General features: G+C 36.2%; 1 protein-coding gene across 3 annotated transcripts; it reads right to left on the reverse strand.

Moving 5' to 3' along the window:
• Positions 1-2,474: 2,474 nt before the first annotated feature.
• adgrf7 (adhesion G protein-coupled receptor F7) lies at positions 2,475-25,868 on the reverse strand. 3 transcript variants are annotated; one of them, XM_028439627.1, is made up of 22 exons: positions 25,744-25,868; positions 21,121-21,228; positions 20,153-20,204; positions 18,644-18,799; positions 18,401-18,568; positions 18,250-18,276; positions 15,824-15,976; positions 15,563-15,730; positions 15,275-15,304; positions 14,633-14,799; positions 14,492-14,553; positions 13,643-13,767; positions 13,353-13,556; positions 8,747-8,947; positions 8,554-8,664; positions 8,289-8,467; positions 7,499-7,669; positions 4,987-6,405; positions 4,500-4,541; positions 4,221-4,268; positions 4,046-4,109; positions 2,475-3,713 (listed from the first exon to the last, which is right to left on the reverse strand). In XM_028439627.1, exons 2-22 carry the CDS (start codon positions 21,220-21,222, stop codon positions 3,661-3,663), a joined length of 3,702 nt encoding a protein of 1,233 aa, XP_028295428.1. In that variant the 5' UTR covers positions 21,223-21,228; positions 25,744-25,868; the 3' UTR covers positions 2,475-3,660. The 3 variants fall into 3 exon arrangements, with proteins under 3 accessions (XP_028295428.1, XP_028295429.1, XP_028295430.1); XM_028439628.1 differs by having other exon boundaries at positions 25,739-25,810; XM_028439629.1 differs by lacking the exon at positions 21,121-21,228 and having other exon boundaries at positions 25,744-25,815.

The raw sequence follows: 25,868 nt of genomic DNA on the forward strand, positions 1-25,868 counted from the left end.
AATCTGTTTTTCATCTACAATATTAACAGAACAACATTTAACACTTTACTCTTTTTATCTCACACTTTAATAAATAAATGTGTTTATAAAGCTGCTTTTTCACCATCAAACTGTCTCGTTATAGATTATTATACATGTAACTGAAGTATTCCAGAGTGTTTTTCATCAGTTACTGTAACTAGTTATTACAGTAACTAGTTACTGTAACCAGTAACTGTAATAACCAGTTACTGTAACTAGTTATTACAGTAACTAGTTACTGTAACCAGTAACTGTAATAACCAGTTACTGTAACTAGTTATTACAGTAACTAGTTACAGTAACTAGTTACTGTAATAACCAGTAACTGTAATAACCAGTTACTGTAACCAGTAACTGTAATAACCAGTTACTGTAACCAGTAACTGTAATAACCAGTTACTGTAACTAGTTATTACAGTAACTGGTTACAACAACTACTAGTTACAGTAGTTACTGTAACTAGTAACTAGTAACTACTAGTTAGTAACTAGTAACACACACTGACTCTAATAAGTCTGTGTGTGTGTGTTTAATAAGTCTGTGTGTGTCCATGTTAAAGTCTACATGTTTATGTCTCTGTCCATTCACTCTTTTCATTATATTCATGTATTTTAGGGCTTTATTACATAATATCAGCTGTAGTCCAGGCCGTCGCCATCTTGGATTATGTCGTCACCAGCGCATCATCAACGCAAATCGCACGAGTGCAGAATGATTCAAATAACTGTATATATATATAATATATAATAATATATATATAATATATAATAATAATTTAAAATTTGTCTCATTAACATGTACGTCTGCCAACATTAAAAGTCGAGCATGTTGCGCTGCATCGTATTGTATTAGATAACGTAACCTTTTAATATTGTAACATGTACTTGTAAATGTAATGTCATGCTTGTATTTTAATGCCTTTTTACATCTTGGCCAGGGGACGACAGATGAAAAATAGCCTTTTGGGTAATTCTGGCTTTTTTTAACCACGTTTGTTCATGTGTTATATAAAATTGCACTGTCCTCTTTCAAATAAACCAATAAAAAAACATAAAAGAAACACAATTATTTGAGGCAGTGCTGGATCAAAAAGGTCCAAAAATGTTAAGAAGAAAAAAGTTTCGCACAACTGCGTTTTATAGTTTCTGTTTCCACTGTATCCATAATAATAATAATAATTCTCAACAATAACTATTGATTAATTTGTCACATGACTGTTCCAGGGTTTGTTTTATTTAGTTTCACATCTACCTGTAGATCTATGTTTTTTACACTGATGACAACTAGTTTGTAGTTTTATTTCAGAAAGTTTCACTTTTACAGTTACAGTTGGAAACCTTTGTTCATTAAATATTCTAGTTATATTACAGTAACTAAATTAAACTATATCAACTAAGTGAATTAATAAAAATAACCTGTGTAAAGGATTTTTCAAACTAAATAATGATCTTATTAAATCTGTGACGTGTTAAACCTGAACAATTGAAAGAATCAGAATCAAGAATCATTATTTATTGGCAGAAATACTTTTAAACACTTGCTGTACATTCAGATGACATAAAAATATTGTTTTCAAATATGTAGAATAATTGTGAATTTATCAGTAGTAGTTTTAATATTTTAGTTCATTTTTTGCAGGCACCTTTTTTGTCCATCAAATGTATTTAAAATAAACTCAAATTAAAGAGAGATGTTATTTAACTGTTGAACCTTGTCATCATTTTATTTATTTATAGATTTTTTTAAATTGAAAAAAAAAAAAAAAAAAAGGTTTATGGTCCTGGTCTCAGATAGTGTGGTGTTGAACACACACTAAGTCATCACATATGTCATAACTGCAGACAAATGGATTAATTCCATCACAGTGACTTTTAACCTGGGTTCAGGTTCTGATTAAGATACACACAGTGTTTCTGTATCAGAGGAAGTAAACGTTTAAATTACTTCTTTTTCATTCATAGTTCATTCTGACCAAACAAACTGTTTTTGGTGTATTTACCTCCAGCTCCTCTCCACTCAGAGCCGTGTCCTCTGAGTCTTTATAGAAAACTGACCAATCACAGCAACTGTTCACAGGTGGAGCCTCACCTGCAACTCAGAACTAAATCAGCAGAAAAATCCACAAATTAAATAATTGTTTGTGAGAGGAATTTTCATCTTCAACCAAATCAAAATAAACAAGAAAATAAAAAGCAGAACAAACACATTTCACTTCATGACACAGTGGAAATGTGTCACTAAGCTAAGTCATGAAGCTTGGATGAATTAATAAGAAAGAACAGTCTCTAAAGTTATTTAAAGTCATGTAAAACAGAAATTGAAGAATTATTATTCCACTCAGTGTTTTTAAAACCAAACGCTGGGTTAAGGTTCAGTTCTTGTCCAAAAAAACAGAATCAGAATCAGTCTCTAATTCACAGTCAAACACACAAAATAAAGCAGATATCTGGTCAAATGGTTCAAAAGTCTGTAATCAGTGTCTGAACTGATACAAAATATTTTATTTGGTAACAAACTGTTACAAATTCCAAAATCCAAACTGTAACTAATGTATCTGATGCATCCAAACACACAAACATGACATGCATTAAACTGCATATGAGTCAGCGTTATGTTAAAGGGGACATATTATGAACAATCTGTGTGTGTCCACCGAGACACAAAATGTGAAATAAAACCATCCAGTCGTTTGTTTGTGGTCTGTGTTTCAAATTTTCTCAGTTTGTGATGTCACAAGTTGAATCGACTGTGTTGTCTCCCATGAAAAAGAGGGGCGGGGGGAAGGGGAGGAAAACGGAGCGCTCTGAAAGAGCTGGTTTATGCAGGGTCAGAAACCTCCACTTCATGTTATGCTTTGACCAAACCCTTGCACAGATGTGTCATTTAGACCACAGGAAACTGTTTTAAATTGGTATAATATGTCCCCTTTGAGCATATGAATGAAAAGAATGAAAAATTTAGCAGCAGATATTCAGTGTTGCCAGATTGGCTAATTTCCTGCATTTGTGTGGTTTAAAACTCCTGTATTAGAAAAGATCAATAATGTGTTAGTAAACAGAACGTAAAACCATAAACATGATCATTTACAGGCTTTTCAGACAAAAAACCTTAATGTAATAACACTGAATGTTCAAACTAAAGAATGTGCTTCTCTTGAATTTGACTTGTGGTGGATTTGAATGGTAAAACAGTCACAGTGATGTCACTCCTTAAGTAGACCAGCTCTGTGTAGACAAACGTCCTTCATCTAACAGATTTGCTTTGCAAAGTAAACCAGTAGAAGATGCACTTTGCATGTATGTAAAGTCATGTATTGACTACTATTACACAGTAAAATGGTGCAGTGGTCTCATGTCATTAGATCAAACACATATTACTATTTACAAACAAGCCTTTCAATAAACAACCAGAAGGTCCTTGAAACCCTCACTTAGTCAAAAGTGCATCGTACAAAACAAGCATTGAAACGTACAGTATGTGCTTCATGTGACATGGATGTAGTGAACATGTCATATTAAGTCCACATTACATCATCTTGATGAAATCACCCAAAACTCTGTTTTAAAGACACAACAGAAGAACATCAGACCTTTTTTCTTCTTCTGCTTCATTAAAAATAGCTGTAGTAAAATAAACATCCTAAGTGTTGAATGACTGAGCTTCAACATTAGTACCAGAGGAAATGTTGTATCCTGAAAAACAAGTGAAAGGAAATCATGAACAAACTGAGCTTCACAACTAAACACTAAGCGTGAGACGATATATCGTGACAATACATTAATATCAATATCATAATGTTAAAATATCTCTAGTTGAAGGGATGAGTGTTTCTATTTTAAATAAAGCAACATAAGTTTCTGCAGTTATTGGAGAGAAAAGCTCATATTGTTAAACAGAAGCCCCACCCTCTCCTAATAATGATCTATTAAGTAGTTGATTTCTCATTTGACAAATGTGGAAGAGCAAAATTCACATCATAAACACGTTAAAATGTTGATTATTTTAATCCAGAATATTCTCGTACCCCTTGATTGTCGACTCCGTTGGAAGACACTTGGTCCACTTGATGTGTTTCCATTGCTTGTGGTCTGAAATAAATAAGTGACAAAATAAGCCTCTGACATGAATAAAAAGCCTGATTATAATAAAATAATCAGAATAAAAGTCACCACAAAACTTAGAGAGAAATCTATTCTTACACGAGTTCCTGAAGTAACTGAGCTCATTTTAGACATTTCCGTCCGCACCTAAGGAGACATTTATCAATATTAGTGAGTCAATAAAAATAAAAAGCACTATATGTCACTGTTCTTCACATTCCACATTGTTTTCACATGTAAAACATAAACAACTAAACCTGCTGCTCATGTGAAATCACTTTAATCCATGTTTAAGGAAATATAGATGATGCTTAATCTAAGAACATCAGGGATTAATACTGTTATTTATAGTTACTTTCAGACATGTAGGATACTTACAGTTCCATCCAAAAGGGTTCCAAAAATCAGAATGAATAAACCCTGAAAAAAATAACAATGTGTTAACAGGGTTTGGTGATAATAATTCATTCTACAGTTTTAATTAGGGACGAGTTAACGATACAAAACAACAGACTAGATACTGGGTTCACAATAATGGAAAAGAGAAAAATAACCATGCTTTCATTTAACTTTTAAATCTGGACATACATACTTTTCAACTCAAAAAAAATATACTAAAATAAATATGAGCACAAAAAAAATCCTATTTTTCTTATTTAAAGTACAAAAAGTACATTTCTATATAAATAAAAACAAAGTCTGACATTTAGTCAAAAATTAAAACCAAAAAAAATAATCTGTGCATTACAGGTTGTTTTTTTTTTACACAGTGTAGCCCTGGTTTTTAGAGATAGGGCAGTTGACATTCTATGTTCCGGTCAAAGTATGATATGAAAATGCAGATTATTGATCGCTGAATTCATACCTGCAGTGAGTTGAAGATTGCAAATGTGATATGCACCCCCAGATTGAACGGATCCACGATGATTCCAACTCCCAGACCCCAGGTGATTCCAAACAATGGTGTCAGGACAGCCAAAGTCTTTATAATCCCTTTTAGTTTATTCATGCTCTCTGACCCGCCTCTTAACCCAACGATTTTATAGATCACCACAATCAGGATAATTAAGTTTATCAGAACTATCAACAGGGCAGGGACAACAAACGCCAACAGAGCCAAAGAATCTTTAATATTCAGCCAGCAGAGCCCTGAGCGCTGTATGTACTCACCATCAGGTGCAGTCACAGCTATCGTTATCACTGTGATAATGACTGGTACCCCATAACCCAGAGCAAATCCAATACCTATCTGTGCACTTTTGGACACTTTGGGACCAAAAACATCGACCACATGATAAAGCAGGAGCAGAGCTGCAGAAAGCATCCAGAAAAACAGAGCCAAGTAAAACAAGTGGATAAAGAAGGTGGCTGCGGTGCATGCTGGGGTGTCCCCCCTCCCTGATATGGCAGCGCCCACCAGGAACCAAATGTCTGCAATCAGCAGAGACAATGCTATGTTCACAATGGAAATGTGGCGCAAGTGGATGAGTGGGTCACTTCTTAGTTTCCTCCATATGACCGCTTCAATGATAAGGCAAATGATTAATGAAGCCAGAGATATGCTAACGCCAATGTAGGTAATGTAGTCCAAAACTAGGCTTTCAAAATTGCCGAATGACATGAGCATTGAGAATGAAGTGAGATGGTTGCAGTTGCAGGTGACGGTGTCATTTACGTTGAGCACTAGCTTACAGCCATCACCGTCCCATCCCCCGAGGCCATCGAACAGGCTGAAGTTCCAGAAAACACACTGAGGTTTATCCAGAGATGTATTCAGAACCTCGAATGTGAACGATATGTTAGTAACAACGCTGAAGGACTGCACGATCACGACCCTGCCATTGATTACGTTGGAGGATGAGTTAACTTCATCTCTCGGAGGGAGAACGTTATCCATGGTGAGAAACGTGACCACAGTGAGGATGACATTATCTCCATCAGACTCTGGGAGGTCTATCTCCACCGAGGAGTTGAACCCAGAACTGAATGCTTCACTGAAAGTTGTTTTGTTTAAAAGTATAGAGGGTGTGGAAATGTTAAAAGTTGTGTTTGCGACACGACTTGTTATAGTTTCCAGAGCCTGGAGGAAGGAGCCACTGACACTAGTAGCACTGGTGTCTGATGTCCTAGACTGGGAGGGTAATAGACTTTGACTGGATGATTTCAGGTGTCTGATGGGGTCTGAAATGTTTGTTTCTAAAGTGTTTAGGGTGACTTTGTTCAGGGACCGCCAAACTTCCCTTGCTCCATCAGTGGTTAGAATCCCCGCTGAAAGCAGGACGTCCTGAGACAAAGACAAATGGAAATAAGAACAAGTTTCTCAGATAAATCAGTTTTGTCAACTTTTTTGTAAGAATCCAATAACAATAATAAGGCTTTCCGACAAAAAATTAACAAAAACGTCGCCAAAAACCACCTGAGCCAATAGCAACATTCTATTGTTCTATTTTCAGACAATTGAGACGCCGCTAGACGTTAACATAACCACTAGGAACAAAGCCCAAGACCAACACATGATGACCTGATAATAATGTATCATGTTTTTCTGCAGTCAGTGTCTTCTCCTCGTTCTTCTCTCTCTGCTCTGTTTCAGGTGAAGGTGATGATGTCACTTCCTGATCTGTGGTTCTAGTCTGGAACACTCTGATGTTCTATCTCTATATCCTGTTCTGATGGTCCTTCTGTCTACTAACCACAACCAGTCCACGCAGATGGCTGCCACCTCTGAACCTGGTTCTAACAGAGATTTATTCCTGTTAAAGGAAGTTGTTTCTTCTCACTGTCACTAAATACTTGTTCATGTTGGGTTTTTGTCCTTTTTATTAAAAATGTTACATGTTGATAGCGCTTTGAGATGTGCACTGTATGAATATAGTTGAATTGAATTGTAATAACAGTGTTCAACCCATAGAGGGCAGTCACTCTGATATTCAACAACTAAAACACTACATTTAAATACTTATGACTATAAAGTGGAGTGGGACTAGGATTAATAAACTATATTACTACATACCTCATCATATATGGATTCAGCAGAAAACAGTGGTTTTGGGGTGCACTATCTCTTTAATAATAAGAGTATTGTTCCAGTGACGCTCTGTAGAGTCACTCACAGTCAAAGCAAACGACTGCAGACTCAGAGTTAAAGTGTGTCAGTGATTAAAGAGGTCACATTGTACGACTGTACAACACATTTAATTGCAAATTATTGGCGAGGTAATGAGTTCATTACAAATGGTGTCTTAATTAACTGGAATTTAAAAAACTGAATCACAGGGTTGAAAAAGTCACATGGTTAAAACCTTAGAGCCATGCACTAAACAGATCTTTCATTTCTTCAGGTTCAAAACATCCTAAAAATCTGCAAAGTTACAAACCTCCATCATTTGTCTTTGTATGGTGGTGTTTCCTGCCAGTTCGGCTATATTTTGTAATATTTCCACAACGGCGTTGGTTGTGGCAGTGGAATTAACTATTTGATCACTAAAGCTGACCGTGGCATTGCTGAGTTCTCGTAAGAATTGTGGCAGCTCGAACACAGTTAAATTCTGTAAAAAAGGTGAAATTAAAATGTAAGTTTTTCAAATTGCAAGAATAAATCACATTATGTTTTATTCATATATTCACTCTTATCCTCATGTCTTTTCTGATATTATAGATTATGAAATTATCAACATAAAAACAGGTAAAAACTACAAAGGTCTGGCCATTGGAAAAATAAGGCAGAAATTAGTGATTCTAATCCTAATTAATGAATTATAATAATTAATGAATTATTAGTCACTTTACAGTTAGAAAATGTATTTTTTGTATGTTTCACAAACAGCTAAATAATTATCAGTAAACTTGACAAAGTCTCAACATTCATGATTTTTGTATTTACAAATCAAGGCTTAATGTTGTATTGATTAGTACTTTTTACATCAGTTGTAATTTCTTTGAATTATCAATTACATTTAATGTAATGTTAATCTTATAGAGGATTATTCACCGTCTACATCCCATGTCACATTAAGGAGTGCTGTACACTTGTGTAGCCTACAGGGGGCAATAGACAGGCTAAAACAAACATATTTTCAATGAAAACAAGTTCAAAAGATGTGGAAATGGGAAAACCTTAGAAAAGTGTGTTCATGTGTTTTAGTAAATAAAGCAGAATTCACAAACCTCCGACTGATCAAGTAGATTCTTAATGATTCTAAGGATGCAGTTGTCTTCAAAATCTTCAAATTTTGTGCTTTGTTTACAAATGGCTGTTCTTTCCCCTTCAAATTCCTTCTCACAGTCTATCGCAGCCTTAAAATTTAAAGTTCCGTTGCCGAACGTGTCATTGATGCAAATGATTGCTGGAGATGAAAGTAAAACACAAAATGTTAGCAAGATGCTAATCATAAATCATTCTAAAGAATTGTTTCTGATGTTTAATACTCACTATTGTTTGAAAACACCAATTTTATGTTTTTTTCAAACATTTCATAGCCTTTTACTCGACAAGGAATAGTTTGATTTTCACAGGTTTCAGGTTCATATGTGAATTTTGTGCCTGAAAAAAAAACACATTGACAAAAAAAATCACAAAGTCTTTTTGTATAATTTTCTAAATAACTTAAGTGTAGATAACTTACCTTGTTCTAGAAAGTTTGGGAAAAAGACCTCGTATGGTTCGTTGACAGAACATTCTAATTCCACCTTTGGATTGTCACAGTTTACCAGTTGTTGTATTTGATTCACAATGATTACAGGTCTTTCCTGAACGGTGAAGAATTTAGCAGCTCGCCGGCGAAAACGGGAATTACTTGGTGTCCGCAACTGGCATTCATACAAACCTGAAATCAAAGTGGGTTCTCATCATCCTGAGAGGTCAAAAATACTGAAAAACTTCCTTCTCACTGTCCTAACGAAGAGATACAGTATCTGGACACACTTATCCAGCTTCGTAGTACAGGCCCACAATGTACATGGAAAGCATTCAAGTTTGTTCAAAGTGCAACAATTATTAATTACTTAAAGAGTTCCTTCTGTTTTAGTGACTGTTGTTAGTTTAAGGGTTTGATCAACGTGTTTAACGTTTTTTTTTTTAATATATATATTTATTGGATATTTTTGTTTTCAAAAACACAAGACAGAACAGAACATTCTGGCTGAGTTTACACAGGTGGGATAGTCAAACCCAGAAAAGAAAAATGTAATTAAACATACCATAGAAGCTGTTTAAGTGATTTACACAACAATATAATAATCGTTCACATTCGAGGCTCTTAATACAATCACAAAGAGGAATAAAATTACATTTGTACATTATATCAAAAGTGGGTATTACTTTAATTCCGAAATATTCAAATCCTTCCGCTGACCAGGTGAAAGGGAATTTTAGGTTTTTCTTGTAAAGAGGCATCACTTCTGATTTGTTGAAATGAATTTTGTAGCCTGAGTAACACAGAATCTACTAAGTCTCAATGAGGGAGGGAATGGACACCTCAGGCTTAGTCATGAAAATAAAAACATCATCAGCGTACAACGTAATCTTATGATGCCTCTCACCAGTAGTCAGGCCGTGTACGTCCATATTAACCCACACAGCTTCAGCTAAAGGCTGGATGACTAAGGCAAAAAGCAGTGGAGAGAGGGGACAGCCTGACGTGTACCCCTGACGTGTACCCCTCCGAACCTGAAAGCTGGGAGATCGCAAACCATTTGTTAGGACGGCTGAGCTACTTTAGAGAAGTTTAATCCAATTTATAAATGTGTTACCCAAACCAAATCTATGTAGAGTATAAAAAAGAAGGAAACAGACCATGCATTGATTTTCGTTGGAAGATTTGTATCACATTCAGCAGCCCACGCATGTTATTGTATGAAACCTGTTTGGTCCTGGTTAATGAGCAAAGGGACGAGTCTTTAGGCAAAAGGCCTTTAACAAATGAGTCGTTGTACATATTTAGAAATGGATCTACTAATACTTTAAAACAAACTCATAGAAACTTCTAAATGTGTCATACATTTTTGCTGTGTTAATATATTGCAAACCATTTACGTCTTTAATTGAAGAAATGTTTTGTGAGTCTGACTTCTTTTTTGTTAAATAGGCCAAATATTTGCCTGGCTTATCACCATGTTTAAATATTTTACATTCTGCTTCATTTGTCAAATGTCGATTGAAGAGATTTGTTTGAGTTTGCCATTTGAAGATTTAATAAGGTAATAAGGTCTTATTTGGATTCTAACATAACTCTGTTCTGCTTGTCTTTGTTGTTTACTGTTATTGTAGGAGGTCATTAGACCTCTACAGTAAGCTTTAGATGTTTCCTACAACAATCATGGCTCGTCTGTGGAAGCTGCATTAATGAAAAACAACTGTTTACAATATATGATGCTAAATTTTGATCATACAAATACAGAGGAATCAAAATGCCACCTTCTGGTCCGGTCAGACATACCTCCAATACTACATTCAATAAAGACAGTGTGATATGACTATACTACCTATAGAACTAGACGTGATAACATGTATGTACCTTTGAAATAAAAAAGGTGTTGTGCTCTCTACACATCTACAAAGGACAGTTCTTCGCATTACATTGTAATTATTTTGGCTTGGAGTAGTAAGTGTTGTTTACCTGCCAGTGATTCATCCATAAGTGGGTTTAAATGACAATTAAAATCTTCCCCAACAACTAAATTCTTAATATTAAGATGAACTAATTCTGTAAAAGCAGAAATCACGTAGTCCCACGGTTGTCCAGGGGTGCAGTACAAACTCATAAATGCAACTTCCTCTCTATATAAGATGCCTCTCATAGTCACATAGCGCCCTCTTGTGTCCTTAATGCAGTCTACCAGTATGAAAGGCACATTTTAAAATTGCTACACCCCTACTGTGGGATGAAAAAAGAGGAGGAATAAACATAATGTAATTTAACATGTTCTTTATCATCTAGGTGTGTTTCTTGTAGCAAAGCTATATGAACCCCTCTGAAGATAATTCAAGACCTTTCTCTGTTTGATTCACATTCCAAGTACATTGGTTCAGTGTCGACATGGTTTTACTTATTCACTGACATAAAACACAAAATGACAAAACATTTTCTCATAATATCGTCTATTTGTAAAACTTCAGCAAAATCAGCCAAAAAAACACATAAGAACAAAAAAAAGAAACAAAGGCTGACTAACTGTAACCTTGCCTGTAAAATGGATCCATCTTGTGCTCCAACCCTAAGCCTTTGTAAGCAAACTGAACCAGTTCGAACCAATCATGAGGCAGAAGCGTTGAAGCAAATCTGTCGCATGCGCAGTTGAGGGGAGAGAACTAGCTGGGCTACAGCTACTAGCATAGCTTCAAATACAAATAGAAAGATGTCAATGCAGGAGGATGAACGTGTGGAAGCTGCTATAAACTATGTTTTAGAAGAATCCAGAATTTCCTTTTGAAAGAGCAACAGCGAGAGGCGTTTTGTGCATTTTTGGACGGTTAAGACGTATGTTTTCACCAGCGGAGCCTTGCTGTTGTTGTAGCTAGCAGTGTCACTGCCGTGTGATCGGCTAAAACAAAGCATGGTGGACAGGCGCTTCGCCCAATCAGCTTCAAGCATTCTGTTCATGTCCCTCCCTGGTTCCGAAAGGATTCGCCTGACACGAACCCAGATTGATCTACCAATCAGGTAGCAGCAGGCTGCGTCGGTGGAGTGGTTGTGCTGAAAACCGAACTGCATTGAATGTAACAAATTATTACAATTGAAGTGATCAGTTAACTTCTCTACAATGGCTTTCTCAACAATTTTATATGCTACGGGCAACATCCTAATAGACCTGTAGTTGCTTGATTCATTTCTGCTTCCAGATTTTAGAACCCAAACACTAACCATGAATCTGGCAACACTGTGATGGTGTCACAGTGTGACTGTCACCATGAATGGATCATTCCTGTAATCTCTACATGAGACGATGACAATAAAGCAACGTAGAAGCTCCGCTAAGTGTTTGAAGCTGCTGACTCAGCTGTTTTTGCTGTTGCTGCACGGTGCATACACTTCATCAAACACTGTTTTTCTGACTCACAATCACAATATCTGCTTAAATATTCATGTGTTTTACTGTAATGTGCAGTTTTCTGGCTGAAAACAATAACAGGAGTGTGTGTGAATAGCAAAAGAAAGATGCTAGTGATCAGCTGTTGTGTGGAGTCATAGGTGGAGTCATCGTCTATAGACACGCCCACTCACACAGCCAAGTTTTAGAATTGGTCAGAAAGTGACTTTTCAGAGACTAAAACTCCAGAAAACAGGTGAGTTTGGTAAAATAAAGCTTAAATACTATGTTGTTGGTGTTTTTAGAACAAATGGAGATGATGGTGAAAAATATCAGAATATGAACTTTAATTTAGGTGGAATCCATCAGTTGTTCTGTTGTTGCTGACTCAGCTACAGCTGAGCTAAGCTGGTGAAAGTTAAAAAGTATCTGAAGAAGGTTTGTCTCCATATTTATCATAATCCTGTGTGATATGGGTGGGAGGGACTAAAAGGGGTGGGGTTAACTGATGTAGGATGTACAGTAGGATGGTGCCATAGGCATGGGTGTGTGGAAATGTGGGTGGAGCTTACTGGTGATGTTAATGTACCATCTGTTATTGAGTCAATGTCATGTTTTAATATCAATAACCTTTTAGTTTTACTAATTCCTACTGGATATTCAGTCATGTGACCTATTGTTGACTTTATTCTCACACTTACTTTCTATGACTCGTTTAGACTGACTTAGCCTGGCCTTCTTTTAATTGGTCTAATTATGCATTGTCATGTTTTCATGTACAAACCTTCAATAAATATGATCAAAGTAATTTACATTTTACACTTGTTATTTATAGTAAATGTGTTTAGTCTATTTTGTTGTATTTCTAATTTATAAATATAGACTATATGCATAGATAAGACAATGTTACGTGTTTAGAGGGTCACGTGCTTTAGGCTGATATGTAATTATAGACCTCATTATGAGGCTATTGTGGTGCTAATGATATTTATTTTTAATATGTAGATCTTTATGAATCATTTCAAACAGCAGATCCATGTGTTGAGTCAGCGTTTGGTCTTTCAGGCCTAAAGTGTATTTCGGCCCCTGGGGTCTCACCTGAGCAACTTAACCCTAACAGCCCTGATCTAGAACAATCCAAATACAATCGTTTTAACAATTGGAAACATCTGTATGACTAATGGCTACAGCTACAGCTCTTACCGTTGTCAGTGTTATAAACTCTTGGCACACTTAATGTTGTCGAACGATTCTGATTGGTTGAAGAAGTGTGGTGTCGAATGATCTCGCCATTCAGCAGCCACACAGCAGTCAAGTTAACACCTAAGTCTAGTAGTTCTGGTGGAGCGTCACAAGTCAACGTCAGTGGGCTTCCAATAAAGGCCTCTTCTGGCTCGAACCTGGAACCTTTGGAAAGCAGAACCAAACATCTGACGATTATAATAAATACATTAAACATGACCAAAACAATAATATGTTAGTGTGGTACTTACCGTCAAAAATTACTGGATATTTAGATGACAAGTTATTAAACATTCCAATGAGCAAATTCTCCTGTTGTGATGGACTTATTTCAGAATTGGCAAAGATAGTGAAATTAGCAATAGTGCTTCCCTCCCTGTAAGACACAATTGGTTTTAGCAGACAATGAATACAAATGAACATTTTACAGCAAATGATTCTATACACAATCTTTTAAAGAAAATGATTATACTGATTAAAAACAACTTGGTTAAAGGGAAGATGTTTGAAAATGAGAATAATGTGTAAAACAACTGGACATGTTTAAAACAGTTCCAATCCTGTTCCAACACAAATTAACATAACTCATGTTTCATCTTTCAGCCCTGCAGAAATAAACGACTTTAAAGCCTGTGTTATCCTCCTCCCTAATCAGTGCATTAATTAGGCCATGGGCTATGATGGACTTGGACTTGATTTTATATAGAGCTTTATCACCACTGAAACAGTCTCAAAGCGCTTTACATATCAGCTCATTCACCAGTGGGACAGGACTGACATGCAAGGCACTAGTCGACCACTGGGAGCAACTTAGGGTTCAGTGTCTTGCCCAAGGACACTTCGACACATAGTCAGGTACTGGGATCAAACCCCCAACCTCTCCATCAGAAGACGACCCTCTACCACCTGAGCCACGGTCACCCTGATGATAGCTATCCATGCTTTACTTGATAGGATGTTAAAAATATTTTGAAAACATTTTTCAAGCCTAAATATAAATAATATATACTGAAGCATTTTGAAAATTCAGAGCTTGATTGATTGAAATGCAAATATATAGATTATGTGCTTATCTGTATGCATTAAAACTAATAACCTACCGGAAAGTACCAAACTTTACATCCACCAAATCTTTGATGTGCTCCATACTCTGGATATCAATCTGTAAAGATATAATACAGTTATTTCACAAATTTTGATTACACACAAATGAATTAATATCAAAATATTTCAACACTTACAGAAGTTGTCAAATCATTTCGAACACTGTTGTCCTCATCATTATATGATGGATTAAAGTTGATGTTCAACACAAACTCTAAGGTCAGGTTAACTATTGTGTTGGGCAATGTTGTCATCGGCGTTGTTGGGTTGGGCAATGTTGTCATCGGCGTTGTTGTGGTAAAAACTGTTGTAAAGGTGATGTCATCATTGTTGTTGATCACATTGGTTCAATAAACAATAAAAACACGTAATCTGTATTTTTTGTTTTTTTTTTCATTTTTCTTAAGTTGCACATGAGTAAATTTAGATGATAAATATACTAATAATAATAAAACCATTTAACAACTATTTTTCTCTTTGTATAATAAACACAGTATGTATTGGAAACATTTTTGTTGAGTTGATTACTTTCATAATAATATCACATTAAATGTCAAAGTTATTCAGCTATAACTGAAGTTACTTTCATTTACCTTATGAATCTTCTGTGGTTAGTGAATGAGTGATTACATTAGATTGGACAGTAGTTACTAAAACATCTAACATCTAAGAACATTGACCGACAACTGAAAAAAAGACTTCCATAATAAACTCATTTAAAGCTGAAAAAAAACTGCAACCTTTTCAACTCCATTCATGTTAAAAGTGGAAAATCGTACCTGGAGTTGTAGTTGGACACTCGTTAACATCTGTGAAGCAAAATAAAAGATGAGGTTTTTACATAATTATTAACAATCAAGTGGACGTGACAGTGAGATGGAAAAACTTTGAGTCAGCTTTTTTCTGTCGCCCTTTCCGACATGTAAAAGGACAACAAAAAAAATAAAAATAATGATGTGATTTTGCTCTGAATGTCAAATGAATTTCTGTGAATGCAACCATGTCGGAAATGAACTGAATAAATAATAATAAAATAAAAATAAATAAAACACATGAGCAGAACATACTTGTGGCTGCTTCACAGAATGATCCATCTGAAGGAAGTCCATTTATACAGTCACAGCTTTTATGTGTAACATTACTGCATGTACCATAGATGTTACATTGGTCACATGACCACAGAAACTGATCCTCACACTGACACTGCAGGTCAACGTCTGACATTGGAAAACAAGCTAAACAGCAAAAAAAAAGAACAACAAATCCAAATCAGTCACAAACAACCACAGACATCAGTATGAAAGAACAAAAATAAATACTGTTCTTACTGGTGGTAACATTAATGTATGTTATGCTCAAAAATGAATTAATAGGTTGAAATCTGACGTTGCTGAGTTGACTCTTGATGTTTTCGAGCAGATTTGGTGAAACCAAAGAGCCTGGAAAGCTGAAATCAACGACTATACTATAGAACACTGGGACTGCAACGAGAAAAGGACAAGATTAAAATATTTTATACACAACAAAAGTACATTCTTAGTTTAGTTTTAGTTAAACTAGTGCTGAATTATTTCCTATAAAGCCTTTAAACACAGTTTTACATCACATTCAAATCACTGAAATACATTCTTTTCCTGATTTCTTACTTTTTTACATGTTTTCACACTTAAATGTTTCAGATCATGAAATAAATGTAAACATTATTCAAAGATAACAAGTAAACACAAAATGCAGTTTTAAAATGAAGGGTTTTATTAATGAGGAAGAACACATAGCCCTGTATGATAAAGTGTTTACCCCCTAAACATAATAACTGGTGGGGCCTTTAGCAGCAACTACTGTAATAAAGTGTTTATGTAACTTATAATGAGTCTAAAACAACGCTGTGGAGGAATTATGACCCACTCATCTTTGTAGAATTATTGTAAATCAGACACATTGGAGGGTTTTCCAGCATGAACCTCTTTTTAAGGTCATGACTCAGCATCTCAATAGGACTGAGGTCAGGACTTTGACTAGACCACTCCAACATCTCCATTTAGGTTTTCTTCAGCCATTCAGAGGTGGACTTGCTGGTGTGTTTTGGATCATTGTTCTGCTGTAGAACCCAAGTTGGCTTCAGCTTGAGGTCACTAACAGATGGTCAGATGTTCTCCTTCAGGATCTTTTGGTAGAATTCATGCTTCTACTTATCACAGCAGGTCTTCCTGAAGCAGCAAAACAGCCCCAGACCATCACACTACCACCACCATATTTTACTGTTGGTATGATGTTCTTTTTCTGAAATGTGCTGTTATTTTACACCAGATGTAATGGGACACAGACCTTCTATGAAGGTCCACTTTTGTCTCGTCAGTCCACAGAATTTTTTCTAAAAGTCTGAGGATCATCACAATGTTTTCTGTCCTTAATGTTGTTGTTGCTTAGCAGTGGTTTTGGTCTTAGAACTCTACCATACAGACATTTAACCCAGTGTCTTTGTTATGATGGAGTCATCAACACTGACCTTCACTGAGGAAAGTGATGTTCTTTAGATGTTGTTGTGTGGTCTACTGTCACCTCATGGATGAGTCGTTGCTTTGTTCTTGGGGTAATTTTGGTCGACCAGCCACTCCTGGGAAAGTTCACCACTGATCTGTGTTTTCACCATTTGTGGATAATGGTTCTCACTGTGGTTCTCTGGAGTCCCAAAGCTTTAGAAATGACTTTAGAACCTTTTCCAGACTGATAGATTTATGTCACTTTTTTCATTTGTTCCTGGAGATCTTTGGATCTCAGCATGATGTCTAGAGCTTTTGAAGGTCTTTTGGTCGACTTCACTTTGTCAGGTTCAGGTTCTATTGAAGTGAGTTCTAGATTGAGAACATCTGTGCAGTAACCAGGCCTGGGTGTGGCTACAGGTGTGATCAACCACAGTTATGTTTTAACAGGAGCTGAGGGACAAACACTTTATCACACAGGGCCGTGTAGCTTTGGATCTTTTTCTTCCTCATTCATAAAACCTTTCATTTAAAAACTGTATTTTGTGTTTATTAGTGTTAACTTTGACTCATGTTTACATTTGTTTGATGATCTGAAACATTTAAGTGTAGAAAACATGTAAAAAAGAAAGAAATCAGGAAGGGACAAACACTTTTTCACACCACTGTATATACAACTGCAAGGATCAGGTGACATTACTGCACCATGTGCTGCCCTGTGTCTGGTACAAATACAGAGGTTTAAGAACCTGTTGATGCAGGTCAGAACTAACACTGTCTGCTATCTGCACAGGACCCTGCCTGATTTAAAACATCATCCTCCAACAGTTAGTTTACTACGGAAGTGCACGGTCCAACTCACAATGCAATGTTACATCTTTTCACCATGACTCATTTTTAGGCCAGTTGTATGTTTCAATGATTCTCAGAGGAACAAGAGGAAGACTGTCACTTGTTAGATTTAAAATAGCTTCTCCATATTGAATATGAACTAGGTAATAATTTATGGGGAGAGATGGCCTAGTGGTTAAGGACGCTGGATCCAGTAAGGCAACAATTATTTAAGTCATACATACTGTACATAGGTCAATGTGACATCCTTTGTGTTGCATATTGAATGAAAACATCAGCATAGTTTTCTTTATGGTGAGCTCATTATGATGCAACTCATTCTGAACGCAGTGTGTAATAATATTCATTAAATTCTTTAATCTCAAAGCAAAACATCCAAAATAAAACAAAATGATGCCAAACCGTGTTAGAAATATCCATACCAGGTGTTGGCGGGCAGTCATCAATACCTGTGAAGCAAAATAAAAGACACGTTGGTTTGTTATTCCTCTCAAAAGATAAAAAGTAGCATCATGATGGATACAAACAGGATGGATGGACGGTTCCACTAAAGCATCAGGTACCAAGGCTTACTTGTGATGGGTTGGCAGAACGTTCCATCAGACGGTAAACCCTTTATACAGTCACATGGTTGATTTGTGACATTTTCAAGACATGCACTGTAGACGTTACATTTTCCACACGACCACATAAACTGGTCCAGACATTGACACTGCAGGTTCCCATCAATTGGAAAACATCCTTAAAAAGTCATCAGAAAAGATTAAAAACAGCAGATTAAAAGTGTAACGTTTGATAATAACTATAACGGCTAACCTGTTGTAACAGAGACTTCTGTCACATTAATAGATGACGTGATATTTTGGGGAAGAGCAATTCCTTGAAAAACACTTTGAATTGTGTTAAAGGCATCCAGGGAGAAACTGGAAGCTGGAAAACTCAAATCAACAATGATATCGAAGTGGAGTGGAGCTGAGGATGTGAAGAGAGACAAAAGTTTACCATAAACGAGCAGTCAGAGCTAAAACCTCTAAATCTACTCTTTATCTGGATCAATAATCCTTCACACTAAATAAGAAATATCTATCACATTATTAATTATACTGTAGGTCCAAATGTACAGACACCTCCATTTTTGTATAAAAATCATGATTAGATGTTAAATCCAGATGAGGTCATACATCAATGATTAGAGAGAAATTATTAGATTTTTTTCAAACGGATTCAGAATCAATATATTGTTCTGGATCTCCTTCAAAAGTTAATATACAGTAATCTTCCATGGTATAAGATTTTATATTTATAATCAAATTTGATTAAAATGGGTGAAGGACTTTTGACGTAATGCTGCTAACAGATAAACAAAGACATAAATAAATACGTCTTTGGTAAAGGTTAATAAAAAGATACAAGATATGATTTTATTTTTCTCAAATCAGAAAATAATTGAAAAAAAAACTGCTTGATAGATATTATTTATGCATTATTGCATCTAAATTTAGAATAAAATGAATTGAATTAATAAAACAAATAAATGAAGAGCTTTCAGACACTACAGAGTGTGGATGTGACACATGATCAGATCTACATTTCTATGTCTATGTCAATCTTAAGTCTGCATTTCTGTCAAGGTTGATGGTTTGGTTTTTTACAGTTTATGTCAAATAACATTTCCGGTATCGTCTAGTCGTGACTTTTGGATTTCAGGCATGTTTTATGTTTTTATAAGAGTTCCCCATTAATAACCTGCTCGTCTAACAATAAAATACAAATATAGAACAGACAATCAACTCCAATATGTCAAATCACAAATACAATTAATAATATACCCAATATTAAGACACATTTAATAATCATTTTCAATAAAATAATAATAATTAAAAACATAACAGAACCACTCCACAAACATGTGAACAATGGGATTGTTTTTCTGTTGGACATTTTTATTCTTGCTATATTTGGTCTTGATTTAAAGTTATATATTATATTTTGATACTTGGAACATGTTTAGTTTATTTCCTTGGTTGTCTGTGTTTTGGAAGTAAAATGCAGTTTAGACCTTACTTTCACTGTATCATGGTGGGATTATAGCCCTTTATAATGTTATTACAGTGAAAGGAAGTTTATTTTATTTACGTTAGAACGTACATTTACTATTTATCACAGTAGAGATTTTATCCCTAGTAAAATATGTTTCAATTATATCTGTGAACACCATGGGTGCAATCATAGACCTATTGTACAGGTTCCTTTAGTATAGATGCACTTTACAATAGAAATACAGTATATATCTTAGTTGGTGATTGTATTAAATTATGGACTTACTTTCTCGTTTTGTTCTGGTAACAATGGTTGAAGCTTTTAGATCCAAGAGTTCCTGAGGAAAGAAATCATCGATCACAAAAAAGGCAACTTTTGCACATCAATAATCTAAAAATTGAATTATACATTTAACAAACTGGAAACTATGAATATCTTTGTTTAACTTTAGTAGTCATATAAACATGCATACATTTATTCTGATAATTTGGAGATTATTATTATATCTATGAGATTCAGTCATTTACATTTGTCTATAATCAATGACAGTCTAGAAGACATTTTTTATTTTATGACTATTTAGTCAGTAGCAACTGGACTCTATTTGAAATATTTCTTACTTGTTGAAATAAAAGCCCAGTTTAATTTGTTTTTTCTTATAGATGAGGGTCAGCATTAGTCCAAACAATTTATTATCAACTATATTCATTTAACTGCCTTTGGATTGACAGCGTCAGTCGCACACTGTTTAAGGGAGAGTAAAGGTCCCTTAGGAGAGCTCTTCTTCTCTGCTTCATTGTCTACTACCAAATTTCAGAGTTGGAACTTTTTGTGATGCTTCCAACAACTTTTGTTTTCATGCTTCTTAAAATGAAAATATGCTGAGGATGGAAAAAAAAAGTCACGTCATGAATAGAATTCCTGCTGCTCCTGGCCACGCCTCCAGTCCATCACATGTTAATGTGACACAGAGCTATTTACGATTTATTAAAGATCAAGTGCATTATGTTATGGCATCATGTCACTGCATAGGTGAGATACAGGGTGAGATCATGGTAGACCCTGTTGCCAAAAACATTACATGTGACAGCAGTCAGTTTCATATTTGACCAAATTATTAATATATTTGATAGCCTAAAACTTTCCTCTGATCAATACTTTTAAAAGGTGTTGTCCTGTCATTTTCTTTATGGTTTAAGAAAATCAACCCCAGAAAAGGTTTCATTCCAAGACAAAATCAACAAAGATTTTACCTTAAAGTAGTCCGTCACAGCCTGTCCGTATTCACTATTCTTCAGAGCGTAGCACAGGAGCAGGAGGAGCACCAGGTACCGCACGCTCTGGTGTGACGCCATTTCAGCCTAAGATTAAAATTAATCAATCAATCATTGCTTGGAAGCCAGCAATAAAGATAATCACTCAATATCTTCTCAATAGTAACATTTTTAGTCTGTTACACTGCTTTTAACGCTGAGCATTGGACTTTCCAGAATCTGCTTTTGGAATGTGAAACACTTTTAAACTTGGGGTGTGGAGTCTGGTTTCTACCAAGATTCCAACCCATAATTTATTCTACCCTACAATTATAGACAATGGCTCATTTTTATACTAGATGTTGTAAACAGACTGTGCTGTTGGATCAATGAGATCTAGGCTTTGTATCAATAAGGAATGAGGAGGGGTCTAGAACTAGAAATACCTTCAGCTAACCTGAGGAACTAATCTCAGAAACTACACATTTTACATTCTAAGAAAAAGTATTTTAAAGAGTGCAATAAACTATAAACATATTTCTGGGGTTTTCTTTTGTTTCTTCTATTTTTTCTAATATATACATTTTTATTTATTTTTTTTTAAAGCTCTTGATCAAAATTGGATCTGATCTAAAATGTTTAGTCTAAGAATGATGTCAGATCAATATGAAAGCTTTTGACCTCAGGGTGTGAGGGGGCGCTAGCGTGTGTGTGTGTGTGTGTGTGTGTGTGTGAGAACCAACAGAGGAGATTAGAGTCTCAGGTAGAGAGTCACACACACACACACACGTTGATCAGCTGTGCTTCACTATCGATCACCGTTTACGTGACATGTGTGCAGGTATGTGAGTGTATAACAGACCACCATTTAGTCTGGTTACAGTCTGTGTCACTACACCCATCCATAGGGTGGTAGTGACTGTAGTGTTACAGTCAGATCTAAGTGTTTACATGTTACATAGTGAAGGTCACCTGATTACTAACTACTGACAATAGATATGTTTAGTGAACGTTAGACAGGTACACGTGGATGGACTGGTGACATACATTTAGAGAGGATTCACCCCCCCCCCCCCCCCCCCCCCCACACACACACACACACCAAACAACAACAAAAATATGTAAAGAGGTGGACAGAGGGGGAGGAGTTACAGGACTGCTTTGACTGCACTGATTGGAGGGTTTTTGAAGCTGCATCAGACCTAGATGAACTGACTGACACTGTGACATCTTACATCAGCTTCTGTGAGGACATGTGTGTGCAGACCAGGACCTTCTGCACATACAACAACAACAAACCCTGGTTCACACCTCAACTCAGGATGCTGAGTCAGGCTAAGGAGGAAGCCTACAGGAGTGGGGACTGGGTCCTGTTTAAGCAGACTAAGTACACACTAACCAAGGAGATCAGAGTAGACAAGAGGTGCTACACTGAGAAGCTAAAACAAAGCTTCTCAAACAAAGTCCCTTCAGAAGTGTGGAAAGGCCTGCGTGAGGTCACCAACTACAGGAAACCCTCCCCCCACCCTGCAGGTAACAATAGACTGGCTGAAGACCTGAATAGTTTCTACTGCAGGTTTTCACACCCACCCCGAGCTCATTAGCATCAGCCCATCACCTGGACTCTGCCCTTCCTGCTCCCCCCACTCCCCCCCTACCTCACCCTCTGACCCCCCACCTGCCCTGAAGATCAATGACAGAGATGTGTGCCAGCTGTTCAAAAAGGCTCCAGGAGTGTCTCCCTCCTGCCTGAAAGCCTGTGCTGAGCAGCTGGTCCACATCTTCACACAGATCTTCAACACATCACTGGAGCTGTGTGAAGTACCTTCTGCTTCAAAAGCTCTAGCATCATCTCAGTCCCAAAGAAACCTGCCATCACAGGACTTAATGACTATCGACCCATTGTCCTGATGTCTGTAGTCATGAAGTCCTTTGAGAGGCTGGTATTGAGCCACCTGAAGGACATCACAGGACCCCTGCTGGACCCCCTGCAGTTTGCCTATCGGGCAAACAGGTCAGTAGAGGATGTAGTCAACATGGGACTGAACTACATCCTGCATCACCTCCACTCCCCAGGGACCTACGCTAGGATCCTGTTTGTGGATTTCAGCTCTGCGTTCAACACCATCATCCTGGACATCCTTCACCAGAAACTCACCCAGCTCACAGTGCCGGCCTCCACCTGTCAGTGGATCACCAACTTCCTGTCTGACAGGAAGCAGCAAGTAAGGCTGGGAAGCATCACATCTGGCCCTCGTCACTCAGCACTGGCGCCCCTCAGGGGTGTGTTCTCTCCCCACTGCTATTCTCCCTCTACACCAATGACTGCACCTCAGGGGACCCCTCTGTGAAACTCCTGAAGTTTGCAGACAACACCACCGTCATCGGTCTCATCAGGGATGGGGACGAGTCTGCCTTCAGACGGAGGTGGAACAGCTGGCTCTCTGGTGCAGTCAGAAACATCTGGAACTGAACCCGCTCAAGACCGTGGAGATGTCAGTGGACTTCAGGAGAAATCCCCCCCCACTCACCCCCCTTACCATTCTGAATAGCAAAGTGGCTACCGTGGACTCCTTCAGGTTCCTGGGATCCACAATCTCACAGGACCTGAAGTGGACCTCCCACATAGACACAACCAGGAAAAAGGCACAGCAGAGGAAGACAAAAAAAAACTAAACAATATTTATACAGGAAGTACACAAAAGAACAACAGAAATGCAGAAAAATATACAAAATGACTCCAAAAACATATATTACAGAAAAAAACACCAAATAAAAAAAATAATAAAAGAGGAAGAAAAAACCCCACATTTATCATGTTCATGTCTCATAGAATTAAACCAGGGAAATTTCACACACTATTTTACTTTGCACCTGCAAATATACCCCTTAATAATGCTACAGAGTATGTTATTATTATTATGCCCATAATTGACCACTCTTCTTAAGCTCCTCCCACTATATGAATACATACTTCCGACGGGCACTGATCTAGTGTTATATAATGTCAGGATGGTCTGTGTGTGTGTGTGTGTGTGTGTGTGTAGAAAATATCTCCCAGACGCGGTGTGATGAGTTCGCCCTGAAACACCCCAAGTGTGTGTATCTGTTATTTTGGAGTAATTTGGTGAAGCAAAACGTTAATTTGATGATTACGGTTCCCACGGTAAGAGCGCGCTACTTCCGGGTTCATGACGTCACTGTGTCGCAGTTTGTTTGGGTTCAAAAAAAAAAAAAAGGCCCATATTAAAAACACACACAGAAATGCATAAAAATATACAAAAAGGCTCCAAAAACACACAAAATGACTTTAAAAACAAACATTACAGAAAAATACACCAAACAAAAAAAAAATGTAAAAATGAGTAAAAAAAACAAACACATTTATCATATTCATGTTTCATAGAATTAAACCAGATAAATCACACACACTATTTTATTTTACACCCACAAATAAACCCTTTATAACACTACAGAGTACAGTATGTACACCTCTATGTACATACAACCTCATAACACATACTCATTTGGACATAATTGACAACTGTACTTAAGCTCCTCCCACTATAAATGCATACTTCCGATAGGCACTGTACTAGTCATTTAAATGTTCTAATATTAACTGCAGTTATTAAAGTCAACCACTAGGTGTTGCTGCAGGTTCCTAAGATTTCATTTTCTGCATTTAGCACTTTGTTAAATGTCTTTTATAGTTTATTCTCTTTAACACATTTATATTGTTCATTACATCGTTTAAATTCTGTTTGTCTTTTTCTGCTCTGTAGCACTTTAAAACTGTTTAAATGTAAAGTGCAACATTAAATGTATTACTATTATTATAACTTGTTCAAAGATGGTTTCTTATTTCTTTTTTTAAAGAATGGTAATATTTCCTCTATGAGATATTTTGGTTTCATCATAAATGTCTGTTTTTTTCTTCCAGGTTTTAACGACTCCATTGTTTGATTAAAATAATAATTTTAACGTTTATGTCATATCTTTTTATTAGAGATTGTTGGTGAGCCCTGCAGACAGAACAAATTAATACATTGATCTGATTTAAAAATGTCTCTTGCATTAGTCGAGTTATTTGGCTGAAAAACTAAAAAAAAAAAGAAAAGCCAAATTATCAGGTAAAGATAAATAAATTGCTAAAATCTTTGCACTGGACACAGGTAGAGTTTAAATGTGTGTTTTGACTCATATTATCAAAAATAAAAAATATGACCTAAATATTCAGGGATCACTCTATATATTAATTAATAATTAATTATAGCTTTTACCCATTGCGTTGATTTATATAGTTTATATTTATATTACACAAGTGTGAGTAGAAAACTACTTCCTCATATAAAAACATCATATTAGTGATGCCTCACTATTAGCAAACAACTGAAAGCATTTATGGTTTTTATTTAGTTATTATGTTGTCTGTAATCTTATTAAGAAAAAAGTTTTGAAGACAAAAATAATCACAGCACAGTTTCCGTCTGTTGATGTGCCTCAATATAATCATTCCATTCCTATTATTATTATTATTATTCCTTTTGCCTGTGGGCTAATGAAAGCATTAAAGTAATGATATTAAAGTAATAAGAGAAATAGTAAGAAAACATACATTACCTTGGTGAGTCTTTAGCCTGTAGACATCAACCAATCATTGTAGCTTTGTCCTCTGATAATCAAACATGTATAAATGTATGATGTGTTTCCTGGTATACAGTCATCGTCATTCACCCGTCAGGCAG

Source organism: Gouania willdenowi, chromosome 24 (genome assembly GCF_900634775.1).
Source record: "Gouania willdenowi chromosome 24, fGouWil2.1, whole genome shotgun sequence".
NCBI classification, from domain to species: domain Eukaryota; kingdom Metazoa; phylum Chordata; class Actinopteri; order Blenniiformes; family Gobiesocidae; genus Gouania; species Gouania willdenowi.

Coding starts and splice junctions, on each gene's coding strand:
- adgrf7 (XM_028439627.1), bottom strand. CDS start 21,222: ATGGCGTCACACCAGAGCGTGCGGTACCTGGTGCTCCTCCTGCTCCTG. Junction 15,731..15,823: donor ATACATTAATGTTACCACCA/GTAAGAACAGTA, acceptor TTTGCTGTTTAG/CTTGTTTTCCAATGTCAGAC. Junction 13,768..14,491: donor GTAAAGTTTGGTACTTTCCG/GTAGGTTATTAG, acceptor TGTGTCTTACAG/GGAGGGAAGCACTATTGCTA.